The sequence below is a fragment of the Rhinatrema bivittatum genome, chromosome 2 (assembly GCF_901001135.1).
Source record: "Rhinatrema bivittatum chromosome 2, aRhiBiv1.1, whole genome shotgun sequence".
NCBI lineage: Eukaryota > Metazoa > Chordata > Amphibia > Gymnophiona > Rhinatrematidae > Rhinatrema > Rhinatrema bivittatum.
In genome coordinates this window covers 163,461,634-163,483,556 of record NC_042616.1, presented here as the reverse complement: position 1 = coordinate 163,483,556, position 21,923 = coordinate 163,461,634, and the positions used below count along the sequence as shown (strand labels likewise).

Below are 21,923 nucleotides of genomic sequence, written 5' to 3'. Positions count from 1 at the left end.
ACGGGCTCCTGCTCCTGAATCTTGTTGTCTTCAGCCGGCGCCATTTTCCAAAATGGCGCCGAAAAATGGCGGCGGCCATAGACGAACACGATTGGACGGCAGGAGGTCCTTCCGGACCCCCGCTGGACTTTTGGCAAGTCTCGTGGGGGTCAGGAGGCCCCCCACAAGCTGGCCAAAAGTTCCTGGAGGTCCAGCGGGGGTCAGGGAGCGATTTCCCGCCGCGAATCGTTTTCGTACGGAAAATGGCGCCGGCAGGAGATCGACTGCAGGAGGTCATTCAGCGAGGGTTCCGGCGCCTCGCTGAACAACCTCCTGCAGTCGATCTCCTGCCGGCGCCATTTTCCGTACGAAAACGATTCGCGGCGGGAAATCGCTCCCTGACCCCCGCTGGACCTCCAGGAACTTTTGGCCAGCTTGTGGGGGGCCTCCTGACCCCCACGAGACTTGCCAAAAGTCCAGCGGGGGTCCAGAAGGACCTCCTGCCGTCCAATCGTGTTCGTCTATGGCCGCCGCCATTTTTCGGCGCCATTTTGGAAAATGGCGCCGGCTGAAGACAACAAGATTCAGGAGCAGGAGCCCGTTCCGGACCGCTGCCGTTCCGCACCGCCGCTGGACCCGCAGGTTATTTAAGTCATTTGGGGGGGGTTCGGGAGGGTGGGGGATTTAATTTAAAGGGTCGGGGGTGGGTTTTAGGGGGTTTTAGTGTGCCGGCTCACGATTCTAACGATTTATAACGATAAATTGTTAGAATCTCTATTGTATTGTGTTCCATAACGGTTTAAGACGATATTAAAATTATCGGACGATAATTTTAATCGTCCTAAAACGATTCACATCCCTAGTGTCTGAGTCCTGTAAACTCTGAATAAGGGGTACCTCCTCCTCTGTATTCTTCTCCTGCTCTCTCTTTCTCTTCTGAGCTGTATAGATCTGCGTACCCATGCAGCTATCATAATACATGTTGTAGAACAGAAAATCTGAATATCCCACTCAATAGCTATTGCTACACCATGTATTTCTCACCTCCTGTTCCAGTCTCTTCCCTATTTTATACAAAAATCAACAGTGCATACCTGACCACTTTTTTTCCAGGCCTTAGTCCTTTGAAACCCATGTTGTAAACCTGCTAGCCATGTGCTTACACTTTCCCAGTTACCACCAGTAAGTCCCACAAGCATTCCCTCCCACCTTCTGCCTTGTTCCTGCATCCAGTGACCCAGAGCGAGGAGCCCTTATAAAATATGTCACATGTGTGTAAGTCTGGTGTCCGCCCTGGAAACACCATGACACGCTCCAACACGCCCCTTTTCTACACGTGCACGTATGTGCACTCATGTACACATATGCGCATAAATTGCACCTTCGCAAAATTACATGGGTGCACACCGGCCTTAGAAACACACGTAAGGGCCGAGTTTTATGCACGCAGGCCCTTTAAAATCCGCCCATTTGCCTCCCTAGCATGTGTTGTTGGCGGTATACAACCTCTGCTATACTCTTTCTTATCACACAGTAAATTTCAATTCATAAAGATTCCACAGTGCATTTTGTTTTCTGCAGGATTTGACTCTTACTTGACCCTATGCCATGCTATTGCTTAGTTTAGTTTAGTTTAATAAAAATGTATTAATCGCCTAAGCCAAGGCACTTGGCAATTTATAAATGATACATACATAATAAAATTAAACATAAAAATCAAGACAAAACTATTAACATAAAATGTTCATAAAAATACAACTGAAACAACAGATAGGACATTTGTGCCAGAATTTTCAAGCAAATGCCTGTTTTAACAAAAAAGCTTTAAGCAAGCTTTTAAAAGCTTTGGTACAATGAGTCTGCCTTATAATGTCACACCTCATCTGTCATGTCAATTTGATATAATTTGTATCCTAGTACTGCAGTATTCCATTGGTTATTCTCCTTCTACCACATCTCTAAGTTGCCTGTTATGCACATATGTTTTTTGAGTGCATTCATTCTCATTATTCAATATTAATTTTTTTAGACTTCATGGATTCAAATTCAGACAATTTGAAGAATGTATATATTTTTATTCACAACCTGAATATTAGCAGTTGATTTAGGTAATTTAGAGTCATTCATTATTTGTCTGCTCTATTTACATTTACCAGGGCTACCTCAGTCTTTACCACAACTTACTAGCAAGATATTCTAATTTTCCTGTTTTGCAAGGATCTTTTCAAGATACCTCACTCCAAACCATGTGCTGCTGAGCAACTGTTGGCTTTCCCACATAATCTAATTTAAAAGCTGCTCTATTTCTTTTTTAATGTTAGAAGGGTGATATGACAGCTGCAGTGGCAGCTCGGGAGCTGATGGCTCCCATTGCATTTACATTTCTCAAATAATAAATGCATCGCATGATGATTACATATTCATAGTGTACAGTTCCACTGCTAGGGTCATTCCATTCAGTATTCTGAAATGATCACATCTCTTTTATCTCCCTGGGCACATCTGAAAATGTTCCTATGTTCTTTTCTCATAAAAAACACATTATTTTTGAAAAACAGCAAGAATATTAAGTGCTACAGTCACATTTATTTGTATATGTCACAGATTCTTACATGTGAGATAGCATGTATCTTGCACAGATTAAGTCAATTTGTAAATGTAAGCATTGAATTTGGTATAGAACATCACAGGGTGCTGACAGGAAAGCAATCTATCTAAGCAGAACCCCTGTATTAGTACATGACTTCTGGGGTTGTGTATTGTGGAGTCATGTAGGGTGGTTGATGTAGAGCAGGAACCCTTGTGTTGAACAGATGATTTGCCATTCCCAAATAACCCTGCCTTTGTAGTTCTGCATTGACAGTTTTTAGAGTGTGGGGAAAAATTAGGCCATAACAGTACTGCAGGGATGACTACTGAATGGTGTGTATAAGGAAAGGCGTGCTTTGCCAGGGTAGTGAATATGCTGAACATTCATAGACAAAACAACTGACATGAAATAAGAAATAAAGATTGTATAGATTAGAAAAGGTGTCTTTTTATATTTCATCAATTCTAACATTTCATGCCAGCAGTTATTTATTCTTTGTATCTTGCCAACCCATAGGTGATTATTTTTTTTTACTATAAGAAGTAATTTTGTATGTTTGTTTGACTCATGATTTTCATTCTATTAAATCCTATGGAGCCAGGAGGAATAGGGGCTTAAGTGAAAGTATGTAAATGAGGTGAAGTGAAGACTGAAAAAATGGGCAGGCATTTTTGTCTTCTTGCCCTACATTCATATGAACAACTTTTATGGGACATGCTCTGCTCCTACATCTTCCTTTTTCTATAGGGGGCCAGTGTCAAAGGAGAAACTTTACAGTGTCATGGGCTTGGAAGAGTGGACCCTGGAACTGCTGACTGACAGAGCTAAGGCACAATACAGAAGCATGAGGCAGAGGTAAGGTTGGGCAGGTAAGGAGAGGTTGGTAGAGTCCTTTGGAAGCAAGACACAAGCAAGGATCAGGATAGGCAGCAGACAGAAGAAAGATCAAGAACCTGGCTGGGTCTCAATCAGTAGTCAGAAGCTGTAGGCAGAGGAATGAAGAATCAGGACCTTTTGCTCAGGCACCTGCCTAGAGGAATAAGCTTCCTTTTATGTTAGAGCAGCGCTGATGCCATCAGTCCACACTGCAGGAATTCTGTGCACTTGTCCTGTATAGCTGGTGAGTTGCTATGAACCTTACTGAGAGCCGAAGGATCCAGCATAGGAGCAGAATGCTGGGAACCATGCTGGGAGGCCACAGCAGGTCATAAGACACTGTCCTGGGCCTGGGAACATGAGATATAGGATGGTGTCATGTTACAGTACCACCCTCAAGTCCCTGCCAGAGCCCCCTCTAAGACCCCTTTTCTTAGGCTTTTGGGAGAAAAAGCAATGACATTTCTTCATCAGAAACAGGGCAATGAGGTTTTCCATGACCTTTTCTCTGGGCCATAATACTTCCAATCGACCAAGTAGTAAAGCTTGTTTCTTACCAACTTGGAGTCAATGTTTATTTGATTTCAAACTTTGCATCAGGGCAAAGGAGAAAGAAATGGAAGAAGGGATTTTCTTGAAGCATCTGCTGAAAACCCATGGTTTAAGTAGGGAAATGTGGAAGGAGTTAGGAATATGAACGGAAGGGGGAATATTAACTTTGTAGGTAACTGGATTAAATTATCTTATGATCTGATAAGGTCCAATAAATCTAGAAGCAAATATGAAGGTAGATACCTTGAGTCGGGTGTTTCTAGTGCTAAGTCAAACCTTATCTCCAGGAGCAAATTGAGGTGCTGGTCTAAGCTTCCTGTCACCATACCTTTTGTAATGGTCAGCTGCTATCATGAGGAGAATCTAAGTATTCTCCCAAATGTCTTGAAAATTGGAAGAGAGAATATCTTCCACTGGAGTCTCTGTAGATGATTGGAGAGGTATAGGTAATTTAGGATATCTGCCATACACAATAAAAAATGGAGAGGACCTAGAGGATTCATTGACTTGATAATTGTAAAATAAAACATGGTCGATGGAAGCAGTTATATCCAGCCATTCTGCCTGGTTGACAGATAGGCTCTAAGGAAGTCCTCAGGGGATTAATCCTCTTCATTTGGTCATTAGATTAGGGATGATAGGCCAATGAGAAGTCTAATGTCACATCCAACTTTGTACAAAGGGCATGTCAAAACCTTGATGTGAATTGAACTCCTCAGCTGTTGACAAAATGTTCAGGAAGACTGTGTAACTGTAATATATGTTGAAAGAAATGGTTGGAGAGTTTTAGGGCTGTAGGTAGGGTTGCCCAGAAGAATGAAATGGACCATCTTGGAGAATCGACTAAAGACTACCCAGATAACAGTATGCCCAGAGGAGGCATGTACATCAGTAATGAAATCCATGAACAGATGAATCCAGAGATTCTAGAGTACCGGTAAAGGATGGAAGAAACATAGCAGTCATTAACGAGAGCTCTTTTTTTGAATACAATTAGTGCAGGAGGATACATAGTCGTGTACATCCTTGGTGAAATTGGACCACCAGTAGTTTCAGGAGATGAAGTATAAGATTTTGTGGACTCCCTGGTGACCAGCCAGTTTAGAATTGAGGGCCCATTTAAAGACTTTCCATCGATGAGGTTTGGATACAAAAGTCTTTTTTAGAGGAGACACTGAGTATCATTGGAGAAATCAGCAGGGTCAAGAGAGCTAGAAAGGGTGTCAGCTTTAAGATTTTTTCCAGCCAGCCAGTAGGATAGGCAGCAGTTGAACCTAGCATAGAACAAGGACCAGCTGACTTGTCGTGGGTTAAGTCTTCTGGAAGTTTAGAGGTATACCACATTCTTATGGTCAGTGAAGATGGTGAAAGGATGCAAAGTGCCCTCCAATAGGTGATGCTACTCTGAAAAAGCTAATTTAACAATGAACAGCTCTCAATCATCAATGCCATAATTTCTTTCTGATAAGGAGAACTTTTTAGAATAGAAGGCACAAAGTAATAACTTACCACTTCAGCAGACTGCAAAAGAACAGCAGCTTTGCACACAGAGGTGGTGCTGACTTCCAAATAAAGGGTCTTGTGGTATCAGGTTTGCAGCACTGGTGCAGAAAGGAAGGTAGATTTCAGGAGGGCAAAGACTTGGACTGCTTCAGGTGGCCAGTCCTTGGTGTTGGGAGCACCAAGGATGGTGATAGGAGTAATAAGAGTACATTAATGGTGGATGAACTGCCTGCAATAATTAGTGAATCCTAGAAAGTGCTGAATCACCTTCAGATCCACTGGCTGGGCCCAATCCATAATTGCCAATAACTTGGAGGAGTCCATTTGAAGGTCCTGCATAAAGATAACATAACTCAGGAATGGAAGATCTGATTGTTTGAAACTGCAATGTTCCTACTTGGCATATAAAGAATGACTTCTTAACCACTGGATCATGGCCTTAACATGAGAACGGTATGACTGAAGATCAGACAAAAAGATCAGAATGCTGTCTAGATATACTGTGTCACATGTATAAAACAAGTCTCTGAAAATATAATTGACAAAATTTTGGAAGACTGCTGGGGCATTGCACAGACCGAAAGGCATCACCAAATACTCAAAGTGACCATCTTGAGTATTAAAGGCAGTTTTCTATTCATCACCTTCTCATATGCATATGAGATTGTATGCTCCCTGAAGATCCAACTTGGTGAAGACTCAAGCTGCTTGAAGTCGGTCCAAAAATTCAGATATCAACGGCAAATGGTATTTGATTTGTATGATGATGGCACTCAAACCTTGGTAATTAATACATGGGTGAAAAGGACTATATTTCTTGACAATGAAGAAGAATCCTGCTCCAACAAGTAAAGTAGACAGCCTGATGAAATCTCTCTCGAGATTATCCAAGATATACTCAGACATTGATTCTGTTTAGGGGATGGATAGTAGGTACAATCTAAATCAAGGTAGTATTTTGTCAAGCACTAAGTCTATGGTGCAAACATATGGGCAATGAGGTGGAAGAGTTTCTCCCCATTTTTTGCTAAAGGCATATGCAAACAAAGCATAAGGCAAATTCAAACTTGGAAGAATTGGGAAATCCAATGAGCATAGTTACCTAAGGGGACATACAGGAAATCTGAAAACAATGGGTACTTCAGGAGAGGATAGCTCCATTTTGCCAATTCATGACTGGACAGTGTACACCAAGCAGAATGGGATTGAACACCTTCATGAAGAATGAGATGCCTTCTTCATGTAAGAGACCCACTCGTAATATCATAGGTCCAGCAGTGTAGTGAATGGTTGCTATCAATAGTTTTCTGCAGACTGATAAAATGTAGACAGGATTTTTCAATGGTACTAGAGGTATATGTAATTTTTCTACCAGGGTTTCATCAATAAAGTTCTTGGTGGATCTGTAGTCCAAAAATGCTTCTGAGAAGAATTATTTACTTCCAAAGTCTAATCAAGCAGTCAATATAATTTGATGTGAGGGAGGAGAGTGAGTAATGCCTAAGATTGCCTTTCCCATCAACTCTAGGCATGGGAATTTCCTGACATCTCTGGACAGGAAGAGGCATAATGACCCTTGCCTGCACAGTATAAACAGAGGTTTTGCAACATTTGATGGAGTTCTCCTCTTTCTGTAATTTGGATCGTCCTAGCTACATGGATTCCTCCCTGGATGTAGACTGTGAAGGGGGTCATACAGAGGACAGCATAGGTCTTTGAAAGCCGGGTGCCAAGTGGGCACTGTGTCTAGGGAACTTCCATTCTCAGGGCTTCTCTTGAAATCGAATGTCAGTTTTCACACACAAGGATACAAGGGCATCCAGTTTGATGGGGGAGCCACCCACAGTCAGTTCATCTTCAACCCTATCCAATGGACCCTGCCAGAATTCAGCTATCTGTATCTCTTCATTCCAAGAGAGTTTGGAGGCCAGGAATGGAATTATACAGCATATTGCCCAACAGTCACAGAGCCCTGTTTCAGGGGGAGTAATTTTGAGGCAGAAGAATATTTCGATTAGGCTCATCAAAGAGCTTCCTGAAGTGGGTCATGAATACCTGGAGATTACAGCGACTAGGGTCATCTTTTTCCCATAAAGGAGAAGCCCATGCCAGAGCCTGACCAGGCAGCAGAGATATTATAAAGGCCACTTTTTCTCATTCAAATGCAAAGTAGGGCAGATTGAGCTCAAAGTCAATCAGGCACTGAAGAAGACATTCAGAAGAAGACAGGAAGGATCAAGGCAGACAGCAAATGGAAACAAGATCAGGTACCAGGCCGAGTCTCAATCGGTAGTCGGAATCTAGAACAGTGAGACACAGAAGAACAAAGAATCAGAACCTAGTCAGGCACCTGCCCAGAGGAGTGAGCTTCCTTTTATTTTAGAACAGTGCTGATGTCATCACAGGAAATCCTGCGCACTGGCCCTATAAAACTGGTGAGTTACTATGGTGAGAGAAGAAGAATGCCAGGAGCCATGCTGGGAGGCCCTAGCAGGTCGCAGGGCACAGAGCTAGGCCTGGGACCTTGAAGTACAGGACACCGACCACAGTGCAGCACTCAGTGGTTGGCAGCATGTTACATACAGGCTGAATTTTCAGAGCCATTTATGTACATAGAATTAGGATTTAGGGCAGAGTTGAGACTTATGTGCATACTTTTGATCTAAAAACATATAAGGACAATATGCAAAACCATTTAGCTGGATAACTCATAAGTATTCCAACTAAATGCCAAGGTTTAAATAAAATATCCTCCGTATTTATTTGGCTGATTTTTAGCTGGATAAGTCATTGTCTAGCTAAATGTTAACCAGATAAATAGTGGGCATTTCAGGGGCATTCTGAAGGTTAGTGAGGTTAATTATCCAGCTAACTCCAAAGATAGTCAAATATGGTTTTTTGGCTAACTCTAGCCATATCCTGTAGCAGGTCTAAATTTGTCCAACCTCGTGGGAGGGCTAGGGTGCAGATGGGGGTAGGGGAGGGAAGGAAGCATAAGAGAGCTCATTGTTGTCTATGCAGAACCAGGAAGCGAGTAGGGGGAGGGTAAGCCAGCGCCAGACTCCCAACTCTTTTAGTTTTAAAATGATGCAGAGGAGTTTGGGGGTGGGGGGGAGGAATGGGAAGGCTTGGCCTAGCAGAGCTCACGCTTTACTAATTGAGAGGGCGGCTATGATTTGGGCCACTAGGCCCATGATGTACTTTTTATTTTAAAGTATGCATGCCCAATTTAATTGGCATTATACTTTTGAATATAGCCGGTTAAGTCAAAAGTTATCCAGCCACATGAGGCTTGATAAATTTAAACCAAATCAATGATATTCAAAAGTTAACCAGTTATGTTTAAAGTTACCCAGTAAAAGGTAGCAAGATAACTATCGGGGATCCGTGTGTACATGCACACACAATATAAAATGAACCATATCTTTGCTCGTATGCCCTGTAAGATTCCTTATGCCTAGCAAAGGATAAATAGTCTTATGCAAATAAAACATTTTTGGCTTGGAGTTGGGTCAGCCCTCTATGTCTTTTTCTGCTTTCATTAATGGCTTACTAAACATTTCAGGCTCCCAACACCAACTTTTTCAATATCAGGATAGCATTAAAAAAAAGTCACCCAGCTCTCCTAAGTAACTTTTCACTATGATCTCCTTTCCAGCCTCAAATTAGTTGAATCAACCCCCATTTTTTAGGTGGCTCTAGCCTTATTTTATTAGTTAAATATGCTTGGTGATCTTTTGGTGCTTGATGCTCCAGTTAACCTTTGATATAATCATGTATTATCCTACTAGGATTTTGCAAAAGCCCAAAGTGTAAATGAAATTCTATAAACATTTATTGGTGAACATGCAGTTCACTATAATTTGGGATCCCAAACAATTCCGTATAGGATAATGTGATCAAATGTCTTACTGCAAATAGTAAAACATCTGAGTGATACAGCAAGCATGAAAAGTAGCATCCCAGCAATGTTTTGGGGGGATAGGCACAAGTGAGAAAGTATATTTTAGTAAAATCTGTAGCTGCCCTTGTAATTATCTCAGGATGCACATGGGAATGCTTTCTTTTAATTCTTCAAATATCTTTAAAATATCATTATTACACCGAAAGGTATATTAATAACCACTGAAGAAGATGAATTTGCTGTTTAAGAATGCTGAACAGCAGTTTCAATTGTGCTCTGGGATTCACCAAGATTAATTTATTTCTTTTCAGGATTAACAAGTCCATAGGGACTCTACATTCTAGCAACTATGAAGAACTACCATATAAACTGACAGTATATTACTATAAAAAACAGCTATATTTTTGTTTGGCAACAAAAGAACTTTTACTTTTTTTTAAATTTAAAATGGAAAATGACCTTTGCACTGCACATTGTTAATATTATTGCATTTACTCTGTAAGAGATTCAAATTTCTACCTAAAAGCAACCATGTAAATAAGATTTTGAAGATAACACTAAAATGATTAATCATATAACATGAACAATTGTCAACATGTTATGTTCTGGTATGGTTGTGGACCCTGGATAGTAGTGAGAGCTGCCTCCACCCACAGGGAGGAGCCCTGTGGGGACTCATCAAGAAAGGCGTGGCCTTAGCTGAGACGGATGCAGATAGTAATGAGTCTTTATTAGACTGGAACGTAGGTGAAGTACCCATTGAGTGAGAAGGAAGACACAGTCCAGAGTAGTAAGGTTGCTCAGTGATGATATCCCTGGTAGTGGCCTGCGGAGTGGGGTATGCCAGGGAACTCCTCCTCCAGATGATACACTTCTTAGGGTAGATCCGGCAGTGGCCCGCAGCGTGGGGTACACAGAGAATTAGCACTGTCGTTGGTAAGAGAAGTGCAGGAGGACAGCAGAGCTGGGTAGATGAAGGTACTCACTCTGAAGTGTAGAAGATGGTTTGCTGAGGTGAGCACGGTAGTGGCCTGAGACATGGGGTACACTGGAGGTTCTGTCAGCAAGATGGTAGCAAACATGAAGCATACTCACAAGGCTGAAGGAGGATGGGTTCCAATCAAGAGTAGATGGATTCTCCAGGCAGGAAGGCCCTCCGAGGAGCAGATAGCCAGAATGTGACAAGGCCCCCGAGGAGTGGGTACCTATAGCGTCCAAGTCCTGGAGTTCGGGAACAGTACAGAGTAGTGAATAGCGAAGCGTCTCCAAGTGGAGTGGAAATCAGCAGGAAGGAATTCCTTGCTAACTCGTAGGAAACATAGGCTGGATAGCTTAAATACACTGTTGGTTGACATCATGCGGAGGGGACACCCCCGAGGTTCCCGCCATGACGTGTATAAGAGAGGGCCTGGCATGCGCACACGTGCCCTAGGTAATGCATGATTCAAGATGGCAGACGGGATCGCCCATGCCATCCCGGGGAAGGTGGCGTTTGCAAGCGGAGGCCGCCATTCTTCCAAGAATCACTAGTACAGGGAAAAGAGAGGTGAGCAACAGAGGTCGCAGCTGTCTGTGTCCGACGGGCGCAGCACAACATTTATTAAATGTAAATCTATTTCCAAAACTGTGGGCTTCAGTAGATTAGCATAGTTGGTATGAACTTCCTTCTTTGTGGCAAGCTGACAGAAAGGTGGGCTATGGAAAAGAGATGTCACACTCTCCTCTCTGTCTTCTATTTTATGTAGAGTTCTAGAATCCAATTAATTTATGAGGAAAGAGGTCTCTTTTGGTGTAATGTAATGTGGACAAGTGCAAGGTGTTGCATATAGGGAAAAATAACCCTTGCTATAGTTACACGATGTTAGGTTCCATATTAGGAGCTACCACCCAGGAAAAAGATCTAGGCATCATAGTGGATAATACTATAACATTGTCGGCTCAGTGTGCTGCAGCAGTCAAAAAAGCAAACAGAATGTTAAGAATTATTAGGAAGGGAATGGTTAATAGAACGGAAAATGTCATAATGCCTCTGTATCGCTCCATGGTGAGACCGCACCTTGAATACTGTGTACAATTCTGGTCACTGCATCTCAAAAAAGATATAGTTGCGATGGAGAAGGTACAGAGAAGGGCAACCAAAATGGTAAAGGGGATGAACAGCTCCCCTATGAGGAAAGGCTGAAGAGGTTAGGGCTGTTCAGCTTGGAGAAGAGACGGCTGAGGGGGGATATGATAGAGGTCTTTAAGATCATGACAGGTCTTGAATGAGTAGATGTGACTCAGTTATTTACACTTTTGAATAATAGAAGGACTAGGGGGCATTCCATGAAGTTAGCAAGTAGCACATTTAAGACTAATCGGAGAAAATTATTTTTCATTCAAAGCACAATAAAGCTCTGGAATTTGTTGCCAGAGGATGTGGTTAGTGCAGTTAGTGTAGCTGGGTTCAAAAAGGTTTTGGATAAGTTCTTGGAGGAGAAGTCCATTAATGGCTATTAATCAATTTTACTTAGGGAGTAGCCACTACTATTAAATGCGTCAGTAGCATGGGATCTTCTTAGTGTATGGGTAATTGCCAGGTTCTTGTGGCCTGGTTTTGGCCTCTGTTGGAAACAGGATGCTGGGCTTGATGGACACTTGGGATGACCCAGCATGGCAATTTCTTATGTTCTTATGTTCTTAAATTTTAAATGACCATAAAAAATAAACTTTTGAGATGATTTATCACAATGAGGTCAATATTCAAAGTCATTTAGATGGATAGCTCACAAGTTATGCATCTAAAAGTCAAGATTTGCAATATTCAGCCATGATCTAGCTGAATTTGGCTCTAATTTAGCCAGATAAAAGGAGGTATTCCAGAGGTGTTCCAGGGTGTGCCAAAGCTATCTAGCTGAATTTCAGTTTTATCTGGTAGAATAAGTAGCAATTAGACCTCTAAGGTGGTATGTCTGGGACATAGCAGATAAGTATCTGGCAACAAGACCTTCAAGGTGCTTTCAGTTGTCTTGCCACTGGGATGGAAATTCTGAAAACCAAAGAAAAGGCAGATTGATTTTCGAAAAGTTCAGCTTTGCCATGAGCTCTGGCACTAGTCTTGGGTGATGAAGGCTCACAATGTCCTCTGCTATTAAGAAGACATATTCTCTTGGCATGCCGGTTGGAGACCAAAAAAGACAGTGCTGAGCCAACAATGCTAGGTCTGACCAGACTGCAAACTTGTGTATCAATATGACAGCTTATCTGTGTTTGATGGGTTCTGTGAGATAGTATGTCAAGAAATGTGTGCTGGGGTCTTCTTTGCTGAGGTAAGCCAAGGGCCTCTCTTGCCACCTGCTTTACCTGTGACCTGTGTCAGTAGAAATGGTTCTTTGAGGACAATGTGGCTTTGGCATATTGAGAGTGGGGAGGAAGTGGCAGCTGACAGGGTGAATCTTTTGCTTGCACTTCTCTCTGAGGTGGCTACTCTTTCCTGTGCTACCTCCCTACTGTTTCTCTGCCTGTGGTGCTCCTGTTCAGGCATCCTAGCTATCAGTATCTCCTAGGGATGTGAATCGTTTTTGAACGATTAAAATTATCGTCAGATAATTTTAAAATCGTCCAAAATCGTTAGAGTGCACGATACAATACAAATGCCCCTGATTTATCGTCAGGGGGGCGGAGGGAGGCAGGAGGAGGTCAAGATAAGCAAAGAGCTTGGCAAAAGTCCTGGGTGCCTATGTTGTGATTTTTAGGTTAACTTTGAAATTCAGCTTTGCTTTATTTAATGAAAATTTATATTCCACCCAATTCAAGAGAATGAGATCTTGGTGGATCATAATTCATAAAACATGGAATTACAGCAGTGAAACAGATAAAGACATGTAAAAACCAAATGAAGGAAGTCTCATTTCAGGTAAGCTATGACCTAACGCCCAAATTTTCAAACACTGGCGTGCGCAAATCCCAGCAGATACCCATGTGGTCGGGCCGAGCGCATTTTAAGCCCGACTACACATGTATCTGCTGGTATGCGCAGAAGTGCGGGCAGTAAGTAAGTAAACAAAGGAGCAGTAAGTAAGTAAACAAAAAAATTGAGAATAGATAGAGTTAGTTTAGGGGTTGGGGAGGAGAGGGGAAAAGGGAGGAAGAGTAGGTAGGGGTATAGGAAAGATTCCTCTGGAGCAGACTGGGAGGGAACTTGGCAAAGGCCCAATCGCATCACCACATGTACTTTACAAAATCTCCCCCCCTGGAGGCACGAGTCGTAACTCACCTGCACATGCTCACGCCAATATTAAAATCAGGCGAGCACGTGCACATGGGAATCATATTTTACAACATGTGCGTACCGACGTGCGCATGTTATAAAATAGTAGCCGCGTCCATGTGCGCCTGCCGGGAACCGCGCACACATGGACGCACGCGCGCCAGTTTTGAAAACTAACTTCATACCGCGAAGTAGAATAACAAGAGCTGGCTTCCTGGGAAAGGTACACTTCAACCTTTTTAGTTTTACTTATTTTACAGTAAAACATGTTAGTTTGGCAAACCTGCCACTTCCAGAGCATGTTTTGAGCTGAAATGTCAGGCAAACACTGACACATGAATAATGTAGATAAAGAACTTGAATTGCATAAGCGATCAGCATCTTCATACTCATTTATATAGTTCTTTTGTAACTATTCATTACTTACTTGTCTACTTGCCTAGATGTTTGGTTTGTGAATATCATCCTACATTGATTTTTAAAAAGTACCTGATGTCAATATTAATAAAAATTGTAATACTTACCACTGCATCTTCTGACGCATGAGTCATTGATCCTGATAATAAATGTTTTATTTTGTTTTTTTTTTAAATAAGACTCCAATAGGTTGAGATCTGTAGCTTTGATCTCCTTGTGATAGCTCTGTCTTTTCTATAGAACTTTTTAGAAGTGTTTATCATTAAAGCCATATATCTGCAGCAATACTGCAGATACTCTGGTGCATATTTCCAAGAGAGAATGCTATGCTTTTGTTGCGGTCCTCGCAGCCAGGCCAGGCCATTACCTCCTTGTTCCCGGACTGCTTCCGCCTCCGGAGCCCTGGCTTGTGGCCTGTTTGGCGGCGTCCCCGCTGGGGCTGCGCTACCGCGAAGGTGTCTGAGGACGCCCTGCTCCTAGGTGCGCGAGCGCGCCACTTGGGCTCCTTTCTAGCCCGTTTCCCGCCAGTGGTGACTCCGCCCAGTTCCTGACATCAGACGCCTCGGCCTTGATAAGCCGGCCGCGGCCATTCAGTCCTCACCTTGCAACGGGTTAGCTTCCCGGTTTCCTGTTGCGCTGTGCCCCGGAGTGACTTGCTTGGCTTCGTCGCTCCGTTCCTGCTACAGTACATGCTTGGTTCCTGCCTGCCTGCTACAGTACCTGCTTGGTTCCTGTCTGCTTGCTACAGTGCCTGCTTGGTTCCTGTTTACCAGCTATAGTTCCTGCCTGGTTCCAGTACCCGAGTTTTGCTACAGTTCTTGCCTGGTTCCAGTACCCGAGTTTTGCTACAGGTCCTGCCTGGTTCCAGTACCCGAGTTTTGCTACAATTCCTGCCTGGTTCCAGTACCCAAGTTTTGCTACAGTTCCTGCCTGGTTCCAGTACCCGAGTTTTGCTACAGTTCTTGCCTGGTTCCAGTACCCGAGTTTTGCTACAGGTCCTGCCTGGTTCCAGTACCCGAGTTTTGCTACAATTCCTGCCTGGTTCCAGTACCTGAGTTTTGCTACAGTTCCTGCCTGGTTCCAGTGCCCGTGTTTTGCTACAGTTTCTGCTTGGTTCCAGAACCCGTACCCAGTTACAGTATTGATACTGTCTTAGTCTGGCTCCAGTTACCAGTCCTGATCCACGATCTGCCTAAGTCCCAGCGGCCAGGCCCCTACGGGCTCCTCCCGAAGGGGCTTCGACTTCTAAGGGTGAAGCCACCTAAGTCCCAGCTGTTGGGCTCCTACGGGCTCCTCCCAGGGGAGTACCAGCTTCCAGGGTGAAGAGCATCTACGTCCCGCCTGAACATCTGCCTCCCGACCTGCTATTCTTTAGAGAAATTGACCATCTATTCCCAGTCTCCAGCAGGACGGCCCAAGGGTCCACTAAACTGAGACTCCCACAACAGCTTTTTGAAAAAAAAAAAAAAGTAATTTACTTAAGTAAAAGGGCTGTCTGCATATTGCCCACCCTGTATGTGGGTAAAAGTAGGCAGGAGGATAAACAACATGTGTACTTTTACCCATGAAAAAAGGAGGTGGGATCGGAGGCAGGGTTAAGTTGCGGGAGAAAACAATATTGAGTAATTTTTTCATTTTCAAATTGCAGTGTGTTATTTTTCAGGGACAAAGTATCCACAAAAACAAAGAAACAGGTACTTTTCTCCTCTGTAATTTTCAAAGACAAAGTATGAATGTTCATTCTCTTTGAAAACTGGTGCAAAGTCTGCAGGGGAAAAGTACTCATGGATTGCATAATTTTGAAAATTGCCCACAAAATGTTTTCTTTCTAGCATCACTCTGAAATGTCGATGATTTCTGCATTGGCTGGCATTGTAGCACCATGCTTAGGAGGTCATTTTCAAAGGCTTATCATGTGCAGTGTCTTCACTGGCGGTGATAAGGTAAGTAACGTTATCGTCGCCAGTAGCGCGCCCAATAGCGCCACCTTTCACGGTGGCGCTATTGGGTGCGAAAGCCTACAGTGAAAACACTGCGGTGGTACGAAGGCTGCCGGCTTTCGCAGGCCGGCCCCCTTTGCTCCCCCTTCACCCCTTGCCCCCCCTGTTTTCGCAGTCTCTATATGAGGCCTGCCTAGTAACTCAAGGATAGGTTTAAGTAGTAGTGTAGGAGTTAGGGGCCCCTTTGACATTCAGAGTGAGATGTACAAACAGACCAGCACGCTCTTGTGAAGATTTGATGAACTTCGGAGTGCGGAAACTCACTCAAAGATGAGATTTCTGCAATGTTCTCTCAACCTGGCTTGATGGACTCTCTACCTGGGTAATATCAAGCCAGGTTGAGAGAACATTGCACAAATCTCATCTTTGGGTGAGTTTCCCCTTTCCTCACTCCATCAAGCTAGGTTAAGAGAACATTGCACAAATCTCATCTTTGGTTGAGTTTCCTCACTCCGAAGGTCATCAAATCTTCACAAGAGTGTACTTGTTCAGTTCGTATGGCTCTTTCTCTCTCTCTCTCTCTCTCTCTCTCTCTCTCAATAGCTTAAAATACTATTTGCGAAAACATCACAAAGTGCGATAAAGCCAAATCGCACAGCTAACGTAAATGAAAAAGGTGTAGTTATTTCTTGCGTTAAAACTGTGTGATATGGCTTTGTAAGTTGTGAAATCAGCCCACTTGGCCAGAAATCCTGCCCAAAACTCCTCTCCCTTTTCCAAATTAGCATCGCACCATGTGTTAAGGCATTTTTCGCATGCGAAAATGCCATAAAGCAATTTGATAAATGACCCCCTTAGATTGTAAGCCCTCTGGGGATAGGGAAATGCCTACAGTACCTGAATGTAATCTGCTTTGAAGTGCTGAAAAAAGTGTGAAAAGCAGAATATAAAAAAATCTAAATAAAAAGAATAAATATCCCAACAAGAGAGCAGCAGGTTTCAAGTCAAATGCAGCTGGAGAGGGGGGTCACAGGGACAAGATCACATAGGCATTTAGAGGTCAGGTAGGCTGTGAGAGATGTTGGGTTGGATCATCCTGCAGTGATTACATTGCTGCCTAGGGCAGCTGGATACCCTTCCACCAGCCCTGCTCAGGAGTCTCTTTTCCAAGCTATACAGCAACAACCTGCACGGCCTCTCATAATAGGGGAGCTGTTTCCTCCCCTTTATCATTTTTGTGGACCTCCTCTGTACCTTTGCTAGTTTTGCTGTCTTTTCTGAGAAGGGGCAATCAGAATTGCAGCAATATAATATCTCATTTTATTCTCCATTTCTTTTTTGGACCATTCCTAACATTGGATTGCTTTTTAGAACACCACTCCACTTACTGTGTGCTGAGGATTTCAATGTGTTGTCCACAAGAATTCCAGGGTTATTTCCCTGGGTGGCGACTCCCAATATAGAACTCAGCATTGTGTACTTGTTGTTGAGATTTTTTCCCATGTATCACTTTGCACTTTTCCATATTAAAAGGTCCATCTGTAGTTCCTCACAATCCATTACTGTTTTAACAATTTTTCTCATCTGTAAATTTGACCTTACTTGTCATTCTCTTTTCCAGATCATTTTTGAATATGTTATACAGCACAGGTCCCAGTACCAATCCCTGTAGCACTCCAAAAATGACCTTTCTCCATTTAGAAAACTATTTAGCCCTAACCAGTTACCAGTCCACTATAGGACGCTGCTTCCTTTCTCCTCAGGTGTCTTTCATGGAGGCTTCTCATGGGTGATTGTATGCACATATGAATATTTCCCCATCTCCTACGGAGAATTTTTTTTCTTTGTCCCTTTTAATTATAAAAATCATTTTTGTGACAGAATTGAGAGATTTCTATCTTTCATTTAATTATTTTTCTCCATTGAATCCTATGGAGTATTGCCATATAAGTGGTTTTGACCTTATTTAAATTAGGCAGTTTAGTGATTGAAGTATAGGCAAGTGTTTTGGCTTCTTACCCATAATTTGTTGTATTACCATGGAGGGAGCATATTAATTTTTTGCTTCCTGTGCCCAATTCAAGATGCTGATATCAAGAGAGTAACTCTACTTATCAGAACCAGGATAATGAGGGTCATCTATATTGTAATGAAGTTAATAATGTAATATGCTATTACTATTCTGACTGAGTACAAATCACTGAAATCAGTGCAGAAAGGAGTATAAAGGATGTTATGGGACTTTTCTGAGATACTCGGGGACTTTGAAGTGTATCTTTAACATAGAATGTGTTTATTTTTATTTGCCAGTTGATGAATAATTGTTGGCCGTATATTTGTCTAAGCTCCAAATGTCAGTGGATGGAGCCCACGGTGTGCTATGCTGGTAGAGTCTTACTCATCATAACTTGTTCTCGTGCAAGCTTCAACTTCATAAAGATACATTGTTAAAACCTGGCTATGGCATGGACTTCACAATATCAAGCAATAGCCTTAGCTTTCAAAATTAACCTTGTGAAAAATAAAAGTTGTTCTGAATTATTTTTGAACAGAGCATCAACTTCTCACTTGTCTTCTTTAGGGTTATGCTGAAAAGGAAAAGGCCATTACAAATGCTCTGGAAGATCTGAAGGCTAATTTCTACTGTGAATTATGTGACAAGCAGTATCACAAACACCAGGAGTTTGACAACCACATTAATTCTTATGATCATGCTCACAAGCAGGTAAGCCGTAAAATTCATTCAAATAACCAGCGCTCCTGGCTTTACATTTAAATGCAAAAGAATTGAAAAAGCAGTTGGAAAGAAGCCAGGATGGTATATTTAGAAGAATTCTTCGTGTTAATTGATTGACATGTTCCAAAATTCATTAATATTTTCAAACTGATAGCAGTTGATTTGCCTTCAGCAGTTTGAGCCTTCAGGAATTGAACAGCAGCCAAATATAGTGTTTTCTCACATCTACTGTCACAAAACAGAATATTATTTGGCAGCCCATATATAAAAGGTTTGCCTGGCTAACTTTTGGAGCTAGCCAGAAAAAAGCCAAATGTAAAGATATCTCTATCCTACTCACCAGCTATATTTTGTCTGGGCAAATTGTTGGCTGGACAAAACTTACTCAGAAAGAGGTAGGGCAGGAAGTGTTCCTGAGGTATGGTTTTATTCTGTCCAGGCAGCACTGATACTCACTCGGCACTGGGCTACACACAGTTACCTATATAACTCCGACTGGACAAACAGCAGGGCTAAAGTTACTTGTAGCACTTTGGCTAATGTTAGACCAGATTTTCAGCCAGCATGAATTCAGGCAGAATACCTACATAAAGTTAACCAGACAAAGCTGCCCAGTTCATTTTATCCAGATATGACCAGTTGAATATGTGTCTCTGTGTTTCCAACCTCTCAAAAGGTTATTTCCAGGGGTCAACAGGCCAAAATTATTTATTTCATTTCATTTCATTTGAGAGAAGTATTCGTTTGAATTTCATTTTATTGAGGGCTTTTTAATTTTTGTTTTTTTTTAATTTCAGTAAATAGTGTGCACTATTTCTTAATAGTACATTATTTGCAAATAATGGATACTATTCAGAAACATTGTGCACTATCTCCTAATTGTGCACAGTATTTCTGAATAATGTGCATTAATATTTACAAGTAGCATACATTATTGCGAAATAGTGAATACTGAAAAGGAAAGAAAAATGAAATGTTTTGTTCTATTGTTTCTTACTAAAAATTACTTGAAACAATATAGAGGATGTTGTCTATGTCATTTTAATGAAAGCACATCCCTAGTTATTTCCAAGAACTAAAAGTTATTTGGAGTAAGCATGAGGCGGAGCCTATCTATACTTTCCATTGTCAGGCTCTTCTCATATGGTTATTTACTCACTTGTATATGTGACTTATTTGATTTTCTAGGGCCGCTACTCCAAATATATGTACTTAAGCACAGAGCAGGACAGAGTCTAGCTGGTCTCCCTTTGTCCATGTAGCTCCCATTATTTACATTGAAACATATAGGAGTAGACTTACAAAGCAGTGCATGAGTGCCCGATTTTATAACTTGCGTGCGCAAATTATCAAATCAGGGATCGGCGCGCACGAGGTGCACAATTGTGCACCTTGCGCATACCGAGCCGCGCTGCCTTCCTCCGTTCCCTTCCCCCTAACTTGACCTTCCCACCCATTCCCCTAACCTTTCCCCCCCATGCCCTACTCTAACCTCCCTGACCTTTGTCTTACCTTTTGCGCCTGCCTCTGGGCAGGCGCAAGTTGCGCGCCGGCAGCCTGCCAGCACGCGATCCTCTGACACAGTGGCAAATGGCCGCTATGTCGGAGGACTCTGTCCCCGCCCCCGGACCTCCCTGCCCATGCCCCGCCCATTTTTGCAAGCCCCGGGACTTACACGCGTCCTGGGCCTTTACACACATCGCTGGGCCTTTTAAAAATAGGCCCTGCATGTGTAACACACACCCCCCCCCCCCCCCCGCACATAAATCCTCTGGATTTACGTGCATAGGGTTTTTAAAATCCGGCCCAGAGTAACATAGTACTGACAGCAGAAAAAGACCAAATGGTTCATCTAGTCTGTTCAGCAAGTTTCCTATGGTATAACAGCAGAGGATACTGGGTGAGTCATGTTGTAATGGAGACCTTGCATTGGACAGATGAGGCTCTAGTGCTTCTAGCTTATTGGCCTGTGTAGAAAGGCATTTTGATAATGCAAGATCTTTACACAAGGCACAATTTGAGGTCTACAAGATGTATGTGAATGCTGTCCCATCAAGGAGAGAAAATTTGTCAATATATTATGCAGTATAAATATTGAAACCAATATTCAAATAAAATTGTGCTCCTAAATTTAGAAGACAAAATTAAGTGCATAAGTTAGGCATCTATTTTCTGCTGAACGTAAGTGCCAAAGTTTTCAGCTGAAAATTCAAATACTTTCAGGATCCTAAATGTTAGGCTTCTGAACTCAGGCCTACTATTTATTTGCCTAGATTTAGGCTCCTAAATTGTGGCTAGTTCTGAAAATCAGTGCTAAGCTCCTAACTTTGTCTCCCTGTCCTAATTCTGCCCCCGTAGCCACCCACTGTTTAGGATCCTAAATTTAGGAGCATAATTAAACTAGGAGCCTAACTTTAGGTACGCAGCCTTAGTAAGTTTTCAAAAGGGCCAATTTAGGAGCCTAACTTCAAAAGTTAGGAGCCTATACTCTTTGAAAATTGCTCCTCTTGTGTAAATATGCAGTTTTTTCACTTGGACTCCTGCTGGTCTTACAAGCTTGCAGTTTCTCAGGCCCTCCAAACTGCTATGGCAATGTATTTTCTGACTATAATAAGCATGTTTTACTATGTGTAGGAATGACAGAGCTTTTCCCATTGTTTCCAGTGGGAACTGGTTGAACAAATGTTTCTGAAAGCAGGCAAATGAGGTAATGTGGAACTAAATTTATCCACAGACACTTTTGCTCTGTATGGTTTCTCTGTCTTTTTCTATATGGGATCAATATTATTAGAACAACATTGATTGTTTATTCAGTGATAATGAGATCTATTCATAGGTGTGAGGGTATAATCACAGTGCATTGTATTCTACTCTGGCCCAGGTTAATTGTAGTTAACAGAATATTTAAAAAGAAGCAAAAAATGACCATATAATCAATATCATCCAAAACACAAGTAAATTCATAAACCATACAATTACTTGACATCAAAACATTTTTTTAAATAAATAGTGAACAGTATTATATAAATACTAGGGATGTGCAGAGCAAAATTTTATGTTCATATTTTTTATGTCCGAAAGGGGGTCCCACTTGCGGCCAATATGGACATTAAAAAAATCCAATGAGTTGGGTATATGTACATATGTGCAAAAAAAAAATTTAAACCCCCTCACCC

General features: G+C 42.2%; 1 protein-coding gene across 1 annotated transcript in view; it reads left to right on the top strand.

Annotated features, from left to right (window-relative positions):
- The window catches only part of ZNF804B (zinc finger protein 804B), an 825,765-nt gene that overhangs the window by 587,755 nt on the left and 216,087 nt on the right, over positions 1-21,923 (top strand). The window contains exon 2 of the mRNA XM_029587048.1: positions 18,592-18,735. Within this exon, the coding sequence (XP_029442908.1) occupies positions 18,592-18,735 (144 nt within the window). The remainder of the gene's footprint in view (positions 1-18,591; positions 18,736-21,923) is intronic.